At 37.9% G+C, this 17079-nt stretch overlaps 1 protein-coding gene across 1 annotated transcript in view; it reads right to left on the bottom strand.

Annotated features, from left to right (window-relative positions):
* jak1 (Janus kinase 1) overlaps nucleotides 1-17079 on the bottom strand; it is a 41314-nt gene that overhangs the window by 19936 nt on the left and 4299 nt on the right. The window contains exons 2-11 of the mRNA XM_030132236.1: nucleotides 13869-14077; nucleotides 13053-13176; nucleotides 10164-10311; nucleotides 8530-8693; nucleotides 7502-7764; nucleotides 6704-6825; nucleotides 6329-6511; nucleotides 5194-5351; nucleotides 4277-4391; nucleotides 3124-3322 (exon numbers count right to left, since the gene is read on the bottom strand). Of these exons, the coding sequence (XP_029988096.1) occupies nucleotides 3124-3322; nucleotides 4277-4391; nucleotides 5194-5351; nucleotides 6329-6511; nucleotides 6704-6825; nucleotides 7502-7764; nucleotides 8530-8693; nucleotides 10164-10311; nucleotides 13053-13176; nucleotides 13869-14070 (1678 nt within the window). The 5' untranslated portion in view covers nucleotides 14071-14077. The remainder of the gene's footprint in view (nucleotides 1-3123; nucleotides 3323-4276; nucleotides 4392-5193; nucleotides 5352-6328; nucleotides 6512-6703; nucleotides 6826-7501; nucleotides 7765-8529; nucleotides 8694-10163; nucleotides 10312-13052; nucleotides 13177-13868; nucleotides 14078-17079) is intronic.

The following is a 17079-nucleotide window of genomic DNA, read 5'->3' as shown; positions in this document are numbered from 1 at the left end:
GCACGAGTTTTTCATTATTGCTTTTTTTTTTTACATGTGATCAATAATATTTTGGTTAAATATCTATCTTTTTCTGGATCATAATTATTCAAACTTCCAAGATACATAACTTTACATTCCCTGAATACTACATATCTCCAAAACTTCTGGACAGTTTTAAAAGTAGGATTACGTTTCTAGGCTTAAAAGTAAACCCACAGAGCCGTGACACTTCTTTGTGCTGGCGAATTCTACTCAACAAATGTCATGTTTGCTTTTATAGTCGTCATCCTGCCATTTCTAACACTGTTGTCTGCTGTGGTTTCCCTTTCACAAAACATTATGACAACAATAAAAGCAGTAATGATGTTGACAATGAGCTAAACTGAACCTGAACTGCCTCATTGGACCAAAAGGTGTTAACATGACATTCAATAGGCTCTCATAATTACGTCAATGTTGCAAAGATTGAATAGCTACTCAGGTTGGGTTGCCATATTGATTCGGGGTTATTTTTTCTACCTACAGAGCCCTGTGTGGGAGGATGGAGTGAAAATGTCTCCCTATGATACGTATGTGTGTCTCTACGTGTCTGTGGGTGTCTCAGAGCTAATGTTGTGACAAAACCAGCGCACTGTGGTTTAAGGGGGGGAAGGTATCTGCACTTTGTCAGCGCAGCCTACATACCCAGTCAAATAATGTCACAAGCACAGTTCCATGACACACAATATGCATGCAAAACCAAAACACAACATGCATGTCAACCTACCACGGAATACAACACACTGTACTACACCTAGCCCTCCTCCATACCTACTTATCCTGCATATTCTTGTTCAAAGATACGGAAAAACAGACAGATTTTACTTACCAATTAAGTAAATGTAACAACCAAAAGCTAAAGCTAGAGTTGCTGTGGATGTTGGACACTAAAGCATAAATATGTAAATGCAGACAACAAAACATCTTCCCTTTCTTTTGTCTTCCTCTAATGAACTAGCCCTGTCATGCAATATGTGATGTTATCAACACCACAGAACCCCAAACAAACAAAAACACCTCATCTCATCCATGCACACGTACAGGTTGAGCTCCACCTTTTCCTACATGAGGTAAACAGAAGAGTGCTACTTTGGCTCCGGAAACCCACATTTACAACTCTCTTCCTCCCTGACACCATTTCACACCAGCACAAAGACTCAGACACATGTTGGTTTGAGGACTGCTTCACTGCCTCAGTTAGTGAGAGACATACTGGCATTCATCTAAAGGGCGTCTCCGAACCTAATCGCATACGGAGGGAAAGCAAACCTTCTCAGACCTCTGGGATTTGAGAGGTCTCACTTCTGACCCCATGTAACATAACAATCAAGTGTGGTGCCATCACACCCAACTGTGATGAAGAAAAAGAACAGTAGTGAAGTGTTATACTGCACATGGTGTGGATGACTGGATGCCACAGCAAGGAACATTCCTTTGTTCATCTGCCCTATTTTAGGCATTTGTTTGTGCGTGTAGTCCAAGACAGACCTGCCCAAGCTATATTTATTTCAGGGCACAATCAGGGGACTATGAACATGTTGGGTGAAAAAAAAAACTTTAAGATAGACTTATTTTGTCATTTGTAGCTGATACATAACTCTTTGGGAGTCATAAAACCAACTATACTGTTTAAAAAAAAAAAAAAAAAAAAAGAGAGAGCCAAATGATTTTCATTGTTTTAAAAGACTATATTTGATGTCCACATTTGCATTTTTGTCTCATGTTTTACTTGCCCAAGAGAGTACTGGTTTATGTTTCAACCTTATTGATTATAGGTTTTGAACATTATCAATTACTTATAAGTAGTCACTCCAAGCATGATATTGGGATAATATTAAATCATTTGTGCTTGACAAATAATTTTGATTACCAGCTTCGAGGACTTGAGAATTTACCCTACGTAACCAAAATCACTTTACGTAACCAGACTTCCCTTCATATTGATATCCTCCAATCCTAGACCGATTAATTTTTTTTTCACCGAAATTGCAGGAGTTCCAGTCAACAATATACCTGACATTATGGTAATGTTAATTTTGGCAACTTCAAGTGAACACAGCAACTTTTAATATGCTAAAAAAAAATTGCTAATTTTTTTATGTATGTAATTTTGTATGTATGTTTATCTGTTTTTATGTGTAGTTTTTATGTGTTTTTATTATTCTACATAACAAGATGTACATAAAGATTTCAGTGAAAATGGCTGAAATTGACAAATGTCTTTGCAAGGCCTCAAAGTACTTGAAATACCATTACCATCCATGTATTACACTTATATGCACTATATACACTTATGTAAATGTAGGCCGACTCATAATAATCTGAACAACTTTTTTACCCTTCGTAACCACTTGAGACCATGCCCTATGGTAACCCACAGCAACTGATTTAATATATTTAATTGTTTAATCGAAACTGTGCATTTACATCCCGTCTCCCCTACTATTGTTTACTATTTTGCTATAAAGGTTCACTGTGTGAGATACTATATTTAATGACATCTGATGATGAAGATGAAGGCGGTGGTGGTGGTGCCAAAAAACACAGAAGTCCCTTGATAGAGCCAGCTTTGGTGTTGTCCCTCCTCCGCTTACGGGGACAAAAATTCTGTTCTAAACTGTAAAATTGCACGTGATGGAAAAGCACCTTTAACTTTGGTGACACATGCTATGAAACGGTAAACAGAAAAAGAAGAACTCCATTCTACTGCAGAAACATGGCAAACTCAACGAACGCCAACCCGCTCCCTTTGTAGATAACAACAGATCATTCGAGGTTAATGAAAATACTATTCTCATTGTTATGAGACACTATTGAAAAAATCTTTTATATATATATATATATATATATATATATATATATATATATATATATATATATATATATATATATTTCTGCAATTCTCCATGTATTTATTGAACTCCTTTGTCCCTGTCAGTTTCTGCAATTAAATACACCTAAATCCAATTGAATCTTACACTGCACCCTTAATTATGCTTGTTCTTCCTCAAATCTGTGTTTTTCTTAAACAACAGTACTACTGTGTGAGCCTAAACCACCAGGACTGTACCTTGTGTTTATGTGGGATTGTTTTTAGCGTACCTCTGGGCTGTGGAGGGCAGCAACGTATCAGCTGGAAATGGAGATTTTCGGTGCGAAGGCTCTGGCCCTCCAGGTGCTCCAACAGCTCTTTGAGAGAAGGCCGCAGTGTTTCGGTGCCATAGAGGCGATACCCATTGGGGGCCACCTCAATCTGAAAGTTCTTAAACTGCCGCACTGGACGAGAGTCCCTCAGGTCATACTAGGATGAAGAAGATGGGGGACAAGAAAAAGAACACGAGTAAATAAATATACAAAAGGTGAAACGGAAGAAGAAAGGAAGGCAGGAGGGTAGAACCAAAATCTAGAACTAGAGATATTGTGGATGTTGGATAATAAACACTCATGAGTCATGTTGAGGTCATTATCTAATCTAAATCTAAAACAAAGTAAACATGACAAAGGAATCCACTCCACGCTTACAAAACTTGAAAATGTTTTATGAAGTCTTGCAGAAGCTTTAGCTATAGCACTGGACAGAAAGATGTTCCTTTTAGATTCACATATAAACAGACTATGTCAACTGTGGCTATTTACCCAAGATCCAGAGAGTCAGCTTCATGAATATGACAGTGTATATTTCAGGGACTGGGTGTTTGCTAACATCTACAGTTTTGACGCATGTACCCTGTAATCCAATATAAACTTAACTGGCAATATTCAGTCCCATTTATCTGTGTTTGAATAGCAAATTATCTCTTTTTTTACATACGTCGCTGAGCTGTCTGCCATTAGCTCTCATAATAATACATGCTTTACTCATATTGCCTTCTACTACACGGTCCTGTAAACAGCTTACGAAACTAATTTCCTGGTTTGATACTACAGGAACAAAGAGACAATTTTTGCTTTCTCACTGATGTTTCCCTCAGAGATAGTGAGACTGCAGCAAACAAGCTTATTGAAAGTAACACTGTCTGACATGGGGATAAATAAACAGAGGTAGTGTGTCGAGGTTAGAACCCACTGAGTCACAGGCGATGACACAACTCAATATACCAGAATAAAGGCTCTTCGGCATGTGTCACCCACCCACGTCACTATAGTGTGACCTAAGACCATTGTTTGGGAGTCACGACCAAAGATATCACATTTCGATCTTTATGTTGCAGTGAAAAATGTACAACTGTAATTTAACTTAATTTCTATATCTTACCTCAGTGCAGACCACCGTAATGATGATGTAATGATAATCGGTGCAGCTCCAGCGCAATATGTATGTGCCCTCCTCATTGCCTTCCTGACGGAGCTTGTGGATGGCATAATCCGTACTGGATAAAGAAATGAAAAATATTGAAAATGCAGTCATTTACAGTAAAGGTAGTGAGTAAAATGAATGATTTTAAGAAGCTAATGAATGCTGATTGACATTATATTATCTTTTTGCTTCAGTGACAGGTTTATTTTCAGTTGTTTATTAACCTGAGGTGTCAAACATACAGCCTGTGGGCCAAAGCCGGTCCGTTAAATGGTCCAATCCAGCCCATGGGATGAATTTGTGTGGTACAAAAATTACACTGAAGATACAAGGGTGTCATTTTAGTTCAGGGGCCGCATACAGACGATTTAGATCTCAAGTGGATTACAACCTATAAATGATGACTTCTCCAAATGTTTGTTTTGTTTTTTTATGGTGATAAAATTGAAATTACATGATGACAATGTTTATACTTACAAACAATCTTTTCATAAAAATGTGAATAATCTAAATAGCCATAGACAACCTGAAATTTCGTAAGAAAAATACGTGGAGTTTTAACATCATCATGCTGGGTACTAAATATTGTGTGCATGTGTAAATCCACTGTGATCTGGAAGTTGTAATGCATATCGGTAAATGTTAAACTGAGCAACAAATTTCAGGTCATTTGTGGTTATCATGTTATTTGACATTCTGTAAAGGATAGTTTGTAGATGTAAACATTTTCTTAATATAATTTTTCACTCTAAAACACAGAGACAAGTTTGGAGGTGACATTATTTAGAGATTATTATGTTATTATTTTACTAATATGACCTGGTATGTGGCCCTGAACTAAAATGAGTTTGACACCCTTGTTTTATTCAGCTTACCAGATAGGTCCGTGGCAGCCATTTTCGATGTTATGGACCACTGAAGAAGGGGCCACCTCTGTGCATAGGAAGTGGTGAGCATCCACAGTCAGACGGAAATACCCATCCACAAGGGCTGCAAAGGACAGAGCCTCTGCCCTAGACATCATTTGCAACTCCTGAAAAGTGATGTGGTAGGGAGAAAGAGATGAAGCAAAAGAGGAAGGGGAAAGGTGAATATTGCATGGTCAGAAAAATGTATTTTGGTGTTGCCACCTTTAGCTATGGCGTATCACATACAGAGAAGGGCAAGTAATGCTTTAACCCTCATAATATCCTTGGGGTCAATTTGAACCCGTTCACTGTCTATCATTCAAAAAAATATAGTTGAATCTTTTTTTTTACTTCATATTTCATGACTTTTCCTAATTTTGATGGGGACAACTGGTTAAGCATAAAATTATCATGATGATATTTTTTTCAATGTGCTGAACACATACTACATGTACTGGTGTTCCTCTAGGGTCAATTTGACCCCAGGCTGTTTTAGCTGTGTAAAACTTGTCTGTGTGTGTGACCTAACATCCCCACACCTGCAAGTGCAGAGTTGATACTTTTGAGTTGATGCATACCAGAAAGGTGGGGAAAATAACTATTCCCACCAGAACTTTGATACTTCTCATTGTGTAGGCATGTGGGAAACAACTTGGCTTGTGAACTCCTGCCAAAATGAGGAAACCAATGTAGGCTGGCGAGTTGATCACATCCAAGTTTTTCCAACTACACATGCCTCCCCTCTGAAATTACCATCACAAGTACAATATTTTTAATTAATGGTTATATGACAAGCTCAAATAATGACTTTATGTCTTGGTCAACAATTCTATGTAAATCATTTTCTGGAGGCAAATATCCTTGGGGTCAAGTTGACCCCAAGGGTAAAATGTGTTAGTAATATTTGAGGATAGTAGGAGAGTTAATATGGGGGATGTGAGGTCTAAATGTTAGAACTAGTCACGTTCACCATGAAAACAACAAGTAAAGGGAGATGTAGCTGAGGAAAGTGTTTACATTACAGCTAACAAATCATACATACTGGTTGAATGTTGATTCTGAATTAACAAAGAGGTTATTAATCAGTGTGTGTGTGTCTCACCATCCTCTTGTTGTCCTGTCTTTTGATGGTGACAGTTGAGTCTTTGATGACGGTGTGTGTGATCTCATGGAAGTCACAAAACACCACCCAGCCTTCATCCACCTCTTTCTTCTTGTCATTTTTCTGTTTACTGTCGTGCTTGTTCTTCTTTGACTTGTTCTTTTCTTTGGAAACCGGGACCACCTAATTTTTTTAGCCACACAAGTACACAAACAAACAAACAAATAAATAAATATTGCAATTAAATTTGAAAATAACAGATTTTGATCAGTGAGGATGAATATTGTAGCAGAATAAAAACTGCATCAATGATCCCTTTCACATATTAATACATAACCCCTTATAACACACTGTCTTCAATACAGTTTCACTTACTGTGCTTGGTTTTTTTCTCCAGGAAATTCCTGTTGTACCAGTCACCAGGACCTGCACGTCAGGGCTTGTCTCCATGATCTGACACTGGCTCTGGTTTTGCCCTTGAGCCTGGTTGTAGTAGCCTTTCAACAACAATAAATATTATACTATTAAAACATTTTAAATAAAGCTAAAATAGTCAAAGCACACAGTTATTATAAACATCAGTATAGAAAAAAAAAAAAAACAATGAATGCAACTTGTATTGTTCTTGCAGAAGATGAGTATAGCTGGTCTGATATCTATGGTAATTGTTTATGTTCAGATCCACAGGTCAGTTCTCATGTTGACTCAAAATCATCAAGATCTTCATACTTTGGCAACAAAAACCAAAACCAAAACAAATCTACCCACAGGTATAAATAAAGTAACCTTGAACCAAAACAAAGATAAAACCACCAAAGACTCACTGGGTTAATGCAATAAATAAACATCTTGTTTCTTTCACTTTTGGCTTGTCAACTTTTTTTTCTTTAAGAACTGTGGAACCCACATGTGCTTTGTTGTAAACATACTAACTACTGTCATGGAGCCCCTGTAATTCCTACCACTTACTGTTTGAGTAGCTACTATTCAGTGTTTTGTTTCACCAAGCCTGAATATTTTATAACAGGATGACATCAATCTGGAGTCATACCAATTCTCACAGGAACTATCTTGACGAAATCTATTGTAACTCTAGTAAAACTACATTTCAAACAACACTAAGGCGTTGTATCTACCATGATCACTGACTTTATCTTCTTAAATAATTCTCACCAAATCCATTGCAGAGCTCTTCTTCCTGCTTCACACTGACTGACTTGGGCTCCAGCAGCTCCCAACCAAGGCCTGTGGTCAGACCCTCCAGCGTGGCCAGGTATTTAATCTTCAGGTCATATGGTGTGATGTTGCTGTCCTTAACCGTACGATGATTAAACTCGTTAAGAAACTTCTTGAAGACGTTGTTAATGCGGACACGAGTCAGAATGTTGCGCTGCTTGATGTTACGGTTCAGCGCCTCTGGGATGAATTTTTTGTAGCTGGTGGGATTAAGATAGAGAAAGACAAGAAATTTGACATTTATTTTTATATCTAATGTGCTGTGGACAAGGTTGAGAAAAAAATGTATCTGATGACACACAATAAAGGGGTCATATTTTGCTAAACCCACTTTTATTAGTCTTTGGTTCACTTATTTGTATATTTGGACCCTAACAGTTCATAAAATTTGAATTTGAACCCTCCAGGTGCTGCAAAGCTATCTTTATATTCATTTTGTCAAAAATAGAGTGGATTTCTAAAACCCGTTTCAATTCCCTCTTTATCTGTTACGTCTATAACTAGTTACGTCACGACATTTACACATATAAGGTCAAGACTTCCAACGAACATTTCTCCGAGTATGACATAATTGTTTATCAGCAGCAGCGGTTGTAGTCCATACTGAAAATATGTCCAAACTTCAAGCCGATTACCTAAAATGTTCAGTCGTTGATTGTATTAAAAAACTCATGTGGGTGAACGGGACAGAGAAGCACAGCCAACAACCTGGAGGGAGTGAGCTCATTTGCATTTAAAGGGCCAGTACTCAAAACGACCTTTATCGTGTCATTACTCAAAAATGGGACTAAAGATGGGCCTGTGGAGTTGAATTAATGAAGAATTCAGACCCTAGCATAGCATTTACAGTTTATGTAGACCATAGGGAAATGTTTTAAAATGCATAATTCCATTTAAAATAGCAAAATATCACTCCTTTAAATAGTAAAGACAGTCATTGGTATGTGTGTGTAGATCTGATTTACCTGATTTCTTGAGAAGCAGCAGATGGGGGTATTTCCATGATCATGGCATAGTGAGTGATAGCGAGTACAGCCATGCCCAAACACTCGTTTTCAATCTCATGTTGTTCTGCATCTGATTGGGACACTCTCAATGGAACCATGCCCACCTGGAAGTCATGCTGACCCTAAATATCAAATACACAAAGCATATAAATGAGTGGAGAGACATAATGCAGATACTTCCACACAGACGTACCGCACGGTACATTGAGCAATTAACAATCTATCCTACTGTGTGGCAGGTATATAGAGTAAAAACACTGAGGAGGCCAGGTTGATTCTATTTTATATCACAGTGGCATGAGAAAAAGATTCAACTTTTGAAAGATTACTCATTGATAGGGCACAGACCGCAGCAGCTTGAGTCACCGAGGCATTTCAACTGAATGGTTTTTCATCAGAAACACTGACTAGTGACGTCTGCATTTAGATCTATAGGAAACATAATCAGTAAGCAGGGTCAGAAACTGGTCGACTGTGGGTGTAATATGCAGGGAAAAACTGAATAGCAGCTCTTGCTCAGGTGATTGAGGATGTAAATGCAATGCACGATCAGATTTTCAGCAAGAGCAGTCCATTGATGGTCACATGCAGAGGGACATTACAGAAGAGTAAGAGTATGTGTATATCCCTCATCTATATTATAAAAGCAAAGTGGCCTCTGTGCGCGTGTGTGTGCTTGTGTCTCGACAATCACTCAAAATCCGGAAAAAGCTGACTGCTGCAGTTTGGCATACTTATGTATTTTTGGTTAAGGAAGATAGTAGCGAACACGGCAAGTTGATAGGACCAGTGTTTTGGGAGATATTAGTAATTTTGGAATACAATACCCTTACAATCATGTTGCTATGGCCAAAACGCTTTGGCAGTGACTACTGGACAGATGCAGTGCAGCATGCGCGGATACACAACAGCATAAAAATGACCACATCTTGCACCCGTGGGTCAATGCGGTAGTTACTTAGATGAGTGCACATTTAAGTGTGCTATTTGACAAGTGGGTTAGTGTTACATTAAATGACCACTACAGACTAAAAATCTGACTCCTGCAGCTCAGTTGCAATGTTAAATCTTTGAAAATATCTGACTGTAAATGTTTTACTTCTGACTGATTAACTGCTTTCAATGGCCTACTTGATGATCACCTGTAATGACTTGAATAAATATATTATTCCAGTTTGCATCTGTTCTGTTTGTTTGTTTTCTGCCACTTTTCAGGCTGACATAAGAACTTCTAGTAATAATAAATAAAGATTAAATCTACACTTGTATTAAAAATCGACACCAAGTTGTTCTGAGTAATCGTCTTTGGACTATGATGAACATATCTATCCTGATGGGAGTCATTTCTATGATGCATGAGGAGATTGAATGGTTTAATGAGTAGGAAAATTATGTGAGTCATATTCTACAGCCTCCACAGTCACCAGATCTCAACTTTATTAAAACACATTTGGAGGATTTTGCCGCCACATCCTAAACTTTATATCAGAATGGTATCGTAGATTTCTCCAACCAATGCCAAAAGACATCGGTCATCACCAGTAAACTTACTACTGCTAAGTCACAACAGCAAACTTGATGCAAGTACACACCTGAGCAAACAGGTAGTCCAAGGAGGCAGCGTCCAACAAGGGTGTTCCTTCTGGGGTTTTCTGTGGGCTTCCTTTGAGTTTGCTGATACAGTGTCGCCAAACTGGAGACTCTCCTTCAGTGGTGCCATGCCAATTCCTGAAATAAAACCTGACAGAAAAAAAAAACAAAAAGGCAAAATTATTATAAAACCAATCATCTGTACGCATTTCAGAAACCCTTTTTACTTTTACATGACAGAATTTAGTGCCAGGTCCAAAAATCCACACTTGTTTAAAAGGAATTAAAGCTATTTTTCATAATAACAGACAGATTTAAACTGCTACATAAACATATGGTCTGGTTCCAGTATAAGGATAGAGGGTCTTAATACTTATGCTACGTCAATATTCAGTCTTACAATGTTAATGTGTGCTTATTGTTCTTCACGTTCCTTACCTTCTGGTATTGTTCTTACCATTACTGATATGTGCTGCCCTTTACCATTTGTCGTATCGTTTTTTTTTTGCTTGTTTGTTTTTACTATTGTTGGTAGGTAATTATTATAATGTAAGCTGACGGTTAACTGTTATTCGCGGTAACACTACTGGGAATGTACTTTGTTTCTATTTTTCATACACATTTTGGTCATATAATGTAAACACTGTCGGATGAGTTTACTCTAGTTTGGTACAGGCCTAGTTTGTTCATTGTTCTGGCTTGAAGTCTAAGGACAGGAGTGAGTATTTAAAATGTTATGATGTTTAGTTATTTGATAATGAGAACGGGGGTGAAATTAAATACGTTTTTCTTCTTCCCACTCCTTTTTGAATGTAAATGAATAATTTTGCAATTTTTAAATTGCGTGTTTTCTGTAAATGTTCGAAATAAACAAATAAATGAATGAACATGATAAACGTTGATGTTACAAAGGTGGAATTTTATTATTAATAATAATAATAATAATAATAATAATAATAATAGATTGGATTTATATAGCGCTTTTCTATGAACGCATACTCAAAGCGTGTACAGTAACTACAGTAATTTTGACAAGTCTGCTAGTGGCATTCCTGATTGATTACTGAAATGAAGTCTACATTATTTGTTCCATTTTCAAGAATTTTTTGATATCCACTAAACCAATATTCACCCTTCTGCAGAAGTGAAGATGTGATAGTCAAATAAAAATCTGTATGATAGCAACTATCGCCACATACAGACTCTGTCTGTGTTTCAGAGCTGAAAGCACAATGAAACAGGCACAACACAACAGGAAGTGTCCTTTGGCCTCTTCTATTGTATGCAATGATTAAAGTGTTAAAATGTTCATGCTTATATCGTCATGGAAAATACTGTACGTCCATCTTTTTCTCTCTTTGTTATGGCTACTTTTAATTTTCATGCGAAGACAGTAGCAGCACTTCAGTTTTTTTCCTCTTATACATTTTGACCTATTTTCCTCTTTTCTCTGAAATGAGGCAATATTTCAGCTAGCCTGTGTTTTTCAGAGGAAATGCATGATCTATGCCAGCTTACGTCACACAGGCCCTTCTACAGTTGTTCCAGGCCACCAGCAGGTAAAAATAAACCACACACAAGGACATAGACATTGCAAACTAACAGAAATACAGAGTAGTGAAAAAGAAAACAGACTCTGGTGGTGACTTAAAAGGTGTGCACTGTGACCAGAACTGTGTCTTCTCTTAGGGTTACAGGACACACAAGCAGACACAACTACAGTCAATGAGGAGCCACCAAACAAATTATTCTTTTGTGTTTTGGAAATCCATGTTTTTGTGTGTGTAGAATATTTAGTAATGCTAATGTTTGTGGTAATAGCTATACTCCACCAGAGGAACGTGCTTGTTTGACAGACCGTAAAATATTCAAAGCAGGCTTTAACAAAAGCAAACAAGGAAATAACATGCAACATTATTTACACATACTACCTTTTCACCCCTCTAGCTATTGTCAGAAAAAAGGAAGTGCATTTGAAACCACGTAAAGTTCTTTTTCCTCTTGGCATGAAATGCTACCTGACTTTCATAATGTATTATGCAGACACAGACTTGCGTAATTAATTTCCTAAAGTAATCTGGTCATAACATTGCTGGTATGTCGGGTAAATGTCTTCTCAAAAGCATTGTCAGTTTGTTAAGATGGAGTTTCTCTTTATCTTTTTCCCTGTCAAAGTTAATCTACTACACACATCCTGTTATGATCAAATGGTTCATGCACCACATTCAGCTCAAGAATATCCTCATTTAAATCACCTTCTGAGGTGATACATTGGAGATACACCACATCAAATGAGACCAGCACATCTGACACTTGGTTTGTAACTGGCCAGAACTTGGCTTCTTTTGCACCAAAAAGACAGCTTTCATTAACAATAACAAAAAAAAAAACTCTTCCTTGCTAAGTGAAGCAAAAATAGCAACAGTATGACCATAAAACTATTTACAATTTTAATAATTCTTTTCTGTCGATATGAACTCAAGAAAAAACCTGATTCACAAATAGTTCTCTTAATCAAAACAATTACATTTGTCAGTCATGTTCACAATGAATATATACATGCAAACAAGTTTTAAATTTTTGTTGAGGAAGAAAGGTCTCCAGGGCAAAAAAATCTCCATTTTCATGATTTTCAGACAGTAAAAACATGATTCTTCAAATTAATTTAATATATTGCCCAGCCCTAAGCCACAAATTCCTTCTTCAAACCCAAACAGATCTGTGAATTGTTATAGCTTTGTTACTCATTTCATCTCCTCCTTAAAAATATTCTGCAACTGCTCCTGAAATATGATGGGATTTGCATGTACTTTTAGCTGAAGACCTGCATAATTGTACACTTATTAATGACAGGTAAATACTAATGTAGTGCGGTCATCCTCTGGTCTTACCTCATACGATAGTGCAACTTGAGACTGGTCTCATCTGTGATCTTGAACTCGTGGTTGGGGGGATACCACATACCAGTTTCTTCATTGTACAGGGCAAACAGGTTATGGCACAAGGGGGAGATTGCTGAGAAAAGAAACAGAACATTAAAAAAAATTCTTCATATTAAGATAAATCTTTTTCCTGTACTGCAGCCTTGAGCTAAAGACAAAATTTAAGAGATAAGGAAAATAAACTGATTATTATGGGATAAAGAGATCAACTACATCATTAACTAATTAATCATTTCAGTGATTTTAAGCGGGAGATTTGTCTGACTGTTCAATTTGTTTTACATAAGGGAAAATGAATCATCTTGGGATGTAAGTATAATGTAAGACTGGATATAAAACATTCTTACATATGTTTATTTTCATTTTACTGGGTTTTATTATCACCAATTAGAGCAGGGGTGGCCAACCCCTGTCCTGGAGAGCCACTATCCTGCATGTTTTAGATGTTTCCCTCTTCCAACACACCTGACAGTTGTTATCAGGCTTTTGCAGAGCTTGATGATAGACTTATCATTTGAATCAGGTATGTTGGAAGAGGGAAACGTCTAAAACATGCAGGATAGTGGCTCTCCAGGACCAGGGTTGGCCACCCCTGAATTACAGGTTTTCCGTATGTTATGATAAGGTTCATTTTTTAGCTGGGTTTGTACTGAGATTAAAGCTGGATTTCCCTCTTCAACAATAGCTACAATACTGTCCAACACCAGTGAGTGAATCAAGTAGGGAAGACACTTTTTTGATTTTGCCAACAAGTCGGTCACTTACAGCATTTCTTGGCAGCGTCCACACAGAGCTCCTCAGCGGTGTAGCAGCCTTTTAAGTACTCCAGCTGGTGTGTGTTTGATATGTAAAAGTGGATCTCCAGGCCCAAAGAGGAAGTAGGGGGAGAGGGAGGTTGGACCCTTTTCGACCTCCTCATCTTCCCACAGAGTTGCCTGCTCAACTCCATCACCCACAGAGTTGGCATTCAGACACTGGATAAGAAAAAAGAGGGAATGTCAGTTCTCTATGGGGCAACTTTAAGACATATACAGTTATATACACAATGCCTGGACAAAATAAAAGCCCCACACTCAATATTACATGGGACCACCTTTAGCTTACCGTAATTTCCGGTCTATAAGCCGCTACTTTTATCCACACGCTGTGAACCCACGGCTCAAAAATGATGCGGCTAATTTATGTTTTCCTGGCTAATGATTGATCCGGCTGTCGAAGAAGGAAATAGAGCTGCTGCACGTACGCTTGGCATCAATGAATCGATGGTGAGATGTTGGAGACGGGGTGGCTGCAGCTTATAGTCAGGGGCGGCCAATAGTCCAGAAAGTACGGTAAATAACAAAACATATTCAGGATGCATTTATTTTTAGCTAAGATCTTGTAATGATGATGGAGAGTTGGAACCCTGCCATGCCCACTTCTCCATCACATCCTAAATATTCTCAATGGCGTTCAGGTCTGGACTCCAGAGGCCAGATGAGCCTGATGAACCCCGAAGAACCCTGACATTGTCCAGTCTTTATGTTCTCTACCAAACTGATGTTGAAATTAGAAGCTATTCATTGCATCATTTAGGGTTACATAACTTGTTTCCACCTGAAATACATTAGTCACTACAGTAATAATCTAGCCTGGCCAGACATCCGGTTTTCTCAATGTATTCAATACTGAGAAAACAGTCTGGAATTGGCCCAATTACTGTGAAATATTCACTATCTAGTCTATATCGACCAATCGCAAGTCTGGGGGGTTGGTGTTTTGCAATGCGTCATACGCAACGACTTCGTTTTGTCATGAGTCGAAGTCAGTTCCAAGTCCGCAAATCTCTTTACGACTTTTGTTGGTTGTTTACTTGATTCAAAAATAAGGATTGAATTACAGATTACACCCTGTATTCTCAAGTTTCGCTGACAAAAGCGACAATAATCATTCACCAAAGTTTCTACTCAACCACGACCACTCCACGCCATGATGGAAACATGCTGAGATTTGTTGACATTAGGGATCTGCTCCTCACATAATTACTTCACGGCCGTCTTATCTGTGATCGGTTTACTCGGTGTCTGTTAGTCCCGCCTTCATATTTGGATTCAAGCCGGATTTCTCATTGAGAAAGAAGTATGGCTGGCCAGGCTAGTAATTATCCATTGGAAGGCTCCTACCTATTTGCATCATTAAATCTGGGTGGGGATTTGTGTATAAATAACACATTAACTTCTACCATTAATAGTTAAGAAGCATGTTTTTCATAAAAATAATGGAATAGCTTTTGATACAACTTCCACTGAATAAATCTAATGCTATGATTTTCTAGGCCCCAACTTACTTTATAACACTTTCTGAAAAAAGGGTGGCTGTTGAGTAGTCATCATACTGAACCAAGTTTATTTATGATGCTTACATGTGGGTCTATGAGTGTTACAAAATAAGGATGTAATACTGACTGTGTAGTGATCTCAATAAACACCAGCAGCGCCTCTAAATTCAATATCCATTAACCTGATGACTCACATCAGTACTGTGCCAAACCCAAACACACAAAGGAATACGGAAAATAACCTCAATAAACAACAGGAGAAAACTGATGTCGACAGAGCTCACAATGTCAACACAAATGTCCGAGACATTATCTCTGTTACACAGAAGCTGTGGGGATATTGGCACTCACATCTGGATGAGCGCTGATGAGGGCTCAGAATACTTTCCACAAAAACCTGCATGTCTGTCGTTGACTGATGTGTGCAGACTGCTTGTAACCATCATTGCGGTCATATTGTCAGAGAGGTAATGATTTTGTGTTCGATGTCACAGGCAAATGGGCCAATCATCAGCAATCAGCCATGAGCCACATGGACTAATGCAACCATAGACACTTTCAGTAACTGAGAGGCAAGCACCAGCACTTAGCCCCTGGAATTATGGGACATCAGAGTGAAATCTGCATTGATGGGCACCTGTTGTTTAAAGTATGAGCGACAATGCAGCACAGTCCAGGATCAAGCGAGTGCCTTGGAGTTTTCTTTCTGTTTTTTAACTACTTTATAAATCTCTTTTGCAAAGAGCACCTCAAACAAATTCTTTTTTGAACAGTTCAGGATCACTTGGACACTGCACAGGATTATCAAGTGGACAGATTATACTGATATGGGAAGTTTCAGTGAGAGTAACTTTATCTTTGCTTCCAGAGAAATCTACCAGGAATGTAGTATGTGATGGAAAAGACAAAGCAAGTTATGACAGCTCAGGGCACTGCTATCGTCCCTAGATGTTTCTATTCTGCATAAAACTGATCCTAAAAAAATCTAATTTTGATGTCAGAATATTTTTACTTTTTGACTTTGGACATGCCAGTTATGAAAATAACATATTATTTGGATGTTGTCAGCCTGGGAGGTGGGCTGTCCTTTTAACAGTCATCATTTCTCATCACTATCCATTTATTACAGCTGAATTTCTACTGAAAGTCAATGAGTCATCTCTCAGCTTTTTAGATGAAGTCCATCAATCACAGTGCCAGTTCCCCTCATTCTTCCTCTTTCTACCATCACTCTATGTCAAAATGTCACTTACAGAGCCTACACGTTGTCAACTAAATATAAACAGTACATTAATGTAGCTGGTATTCCCTTTTGTTATGGGCTTAGGGAATGGCTTTTTTGTTGTTATATGACTAAAAAATAAGCATTTAGGCAAAATTTGGATCTTTATTATTACAATACTAAGGACACAGCTGGAAGACAAGTGAAACAAATCTGTTCATTGATCAAGTCAAAACACAGAATAAATTCAACTTAATTTTCATAAGTGAACCCTACATTTAAACACTTATTTCTGGGGAAAAAAAGAAACACTCATAATGGGATCTTTCCTCGTCAGTGTGACGCAAGTAACCTGAAGAAGTAGATTTACCTGAATCTTCAGCTTGGGTACCCACATCAGTCCTGATTGTGCAATTATTAACCAATTTACTAGTCTA

The sequence above is a fragment of the Sphaeramia orbicularis genome, chromosome 4 (assembly GCF_902148855.1).
Source record: "Sphaeramia orbicularis chromosome 4, fSphaOr1.1, whole genome shotgun sequence".
NCBI classification, from domain to species: domain Eukaryota; kingdom Metazoa; phylum Chordata; class Actinopteri; order Kurtiformes; family Apogonidae; genus Sphaeramia; species Sphaeramia orbicularis.
The sequence above is the reverse complement of the archived record's forward strand: the minus strand, read 5'-3'. Positions and strand labels throughout refer to the sequence as shown.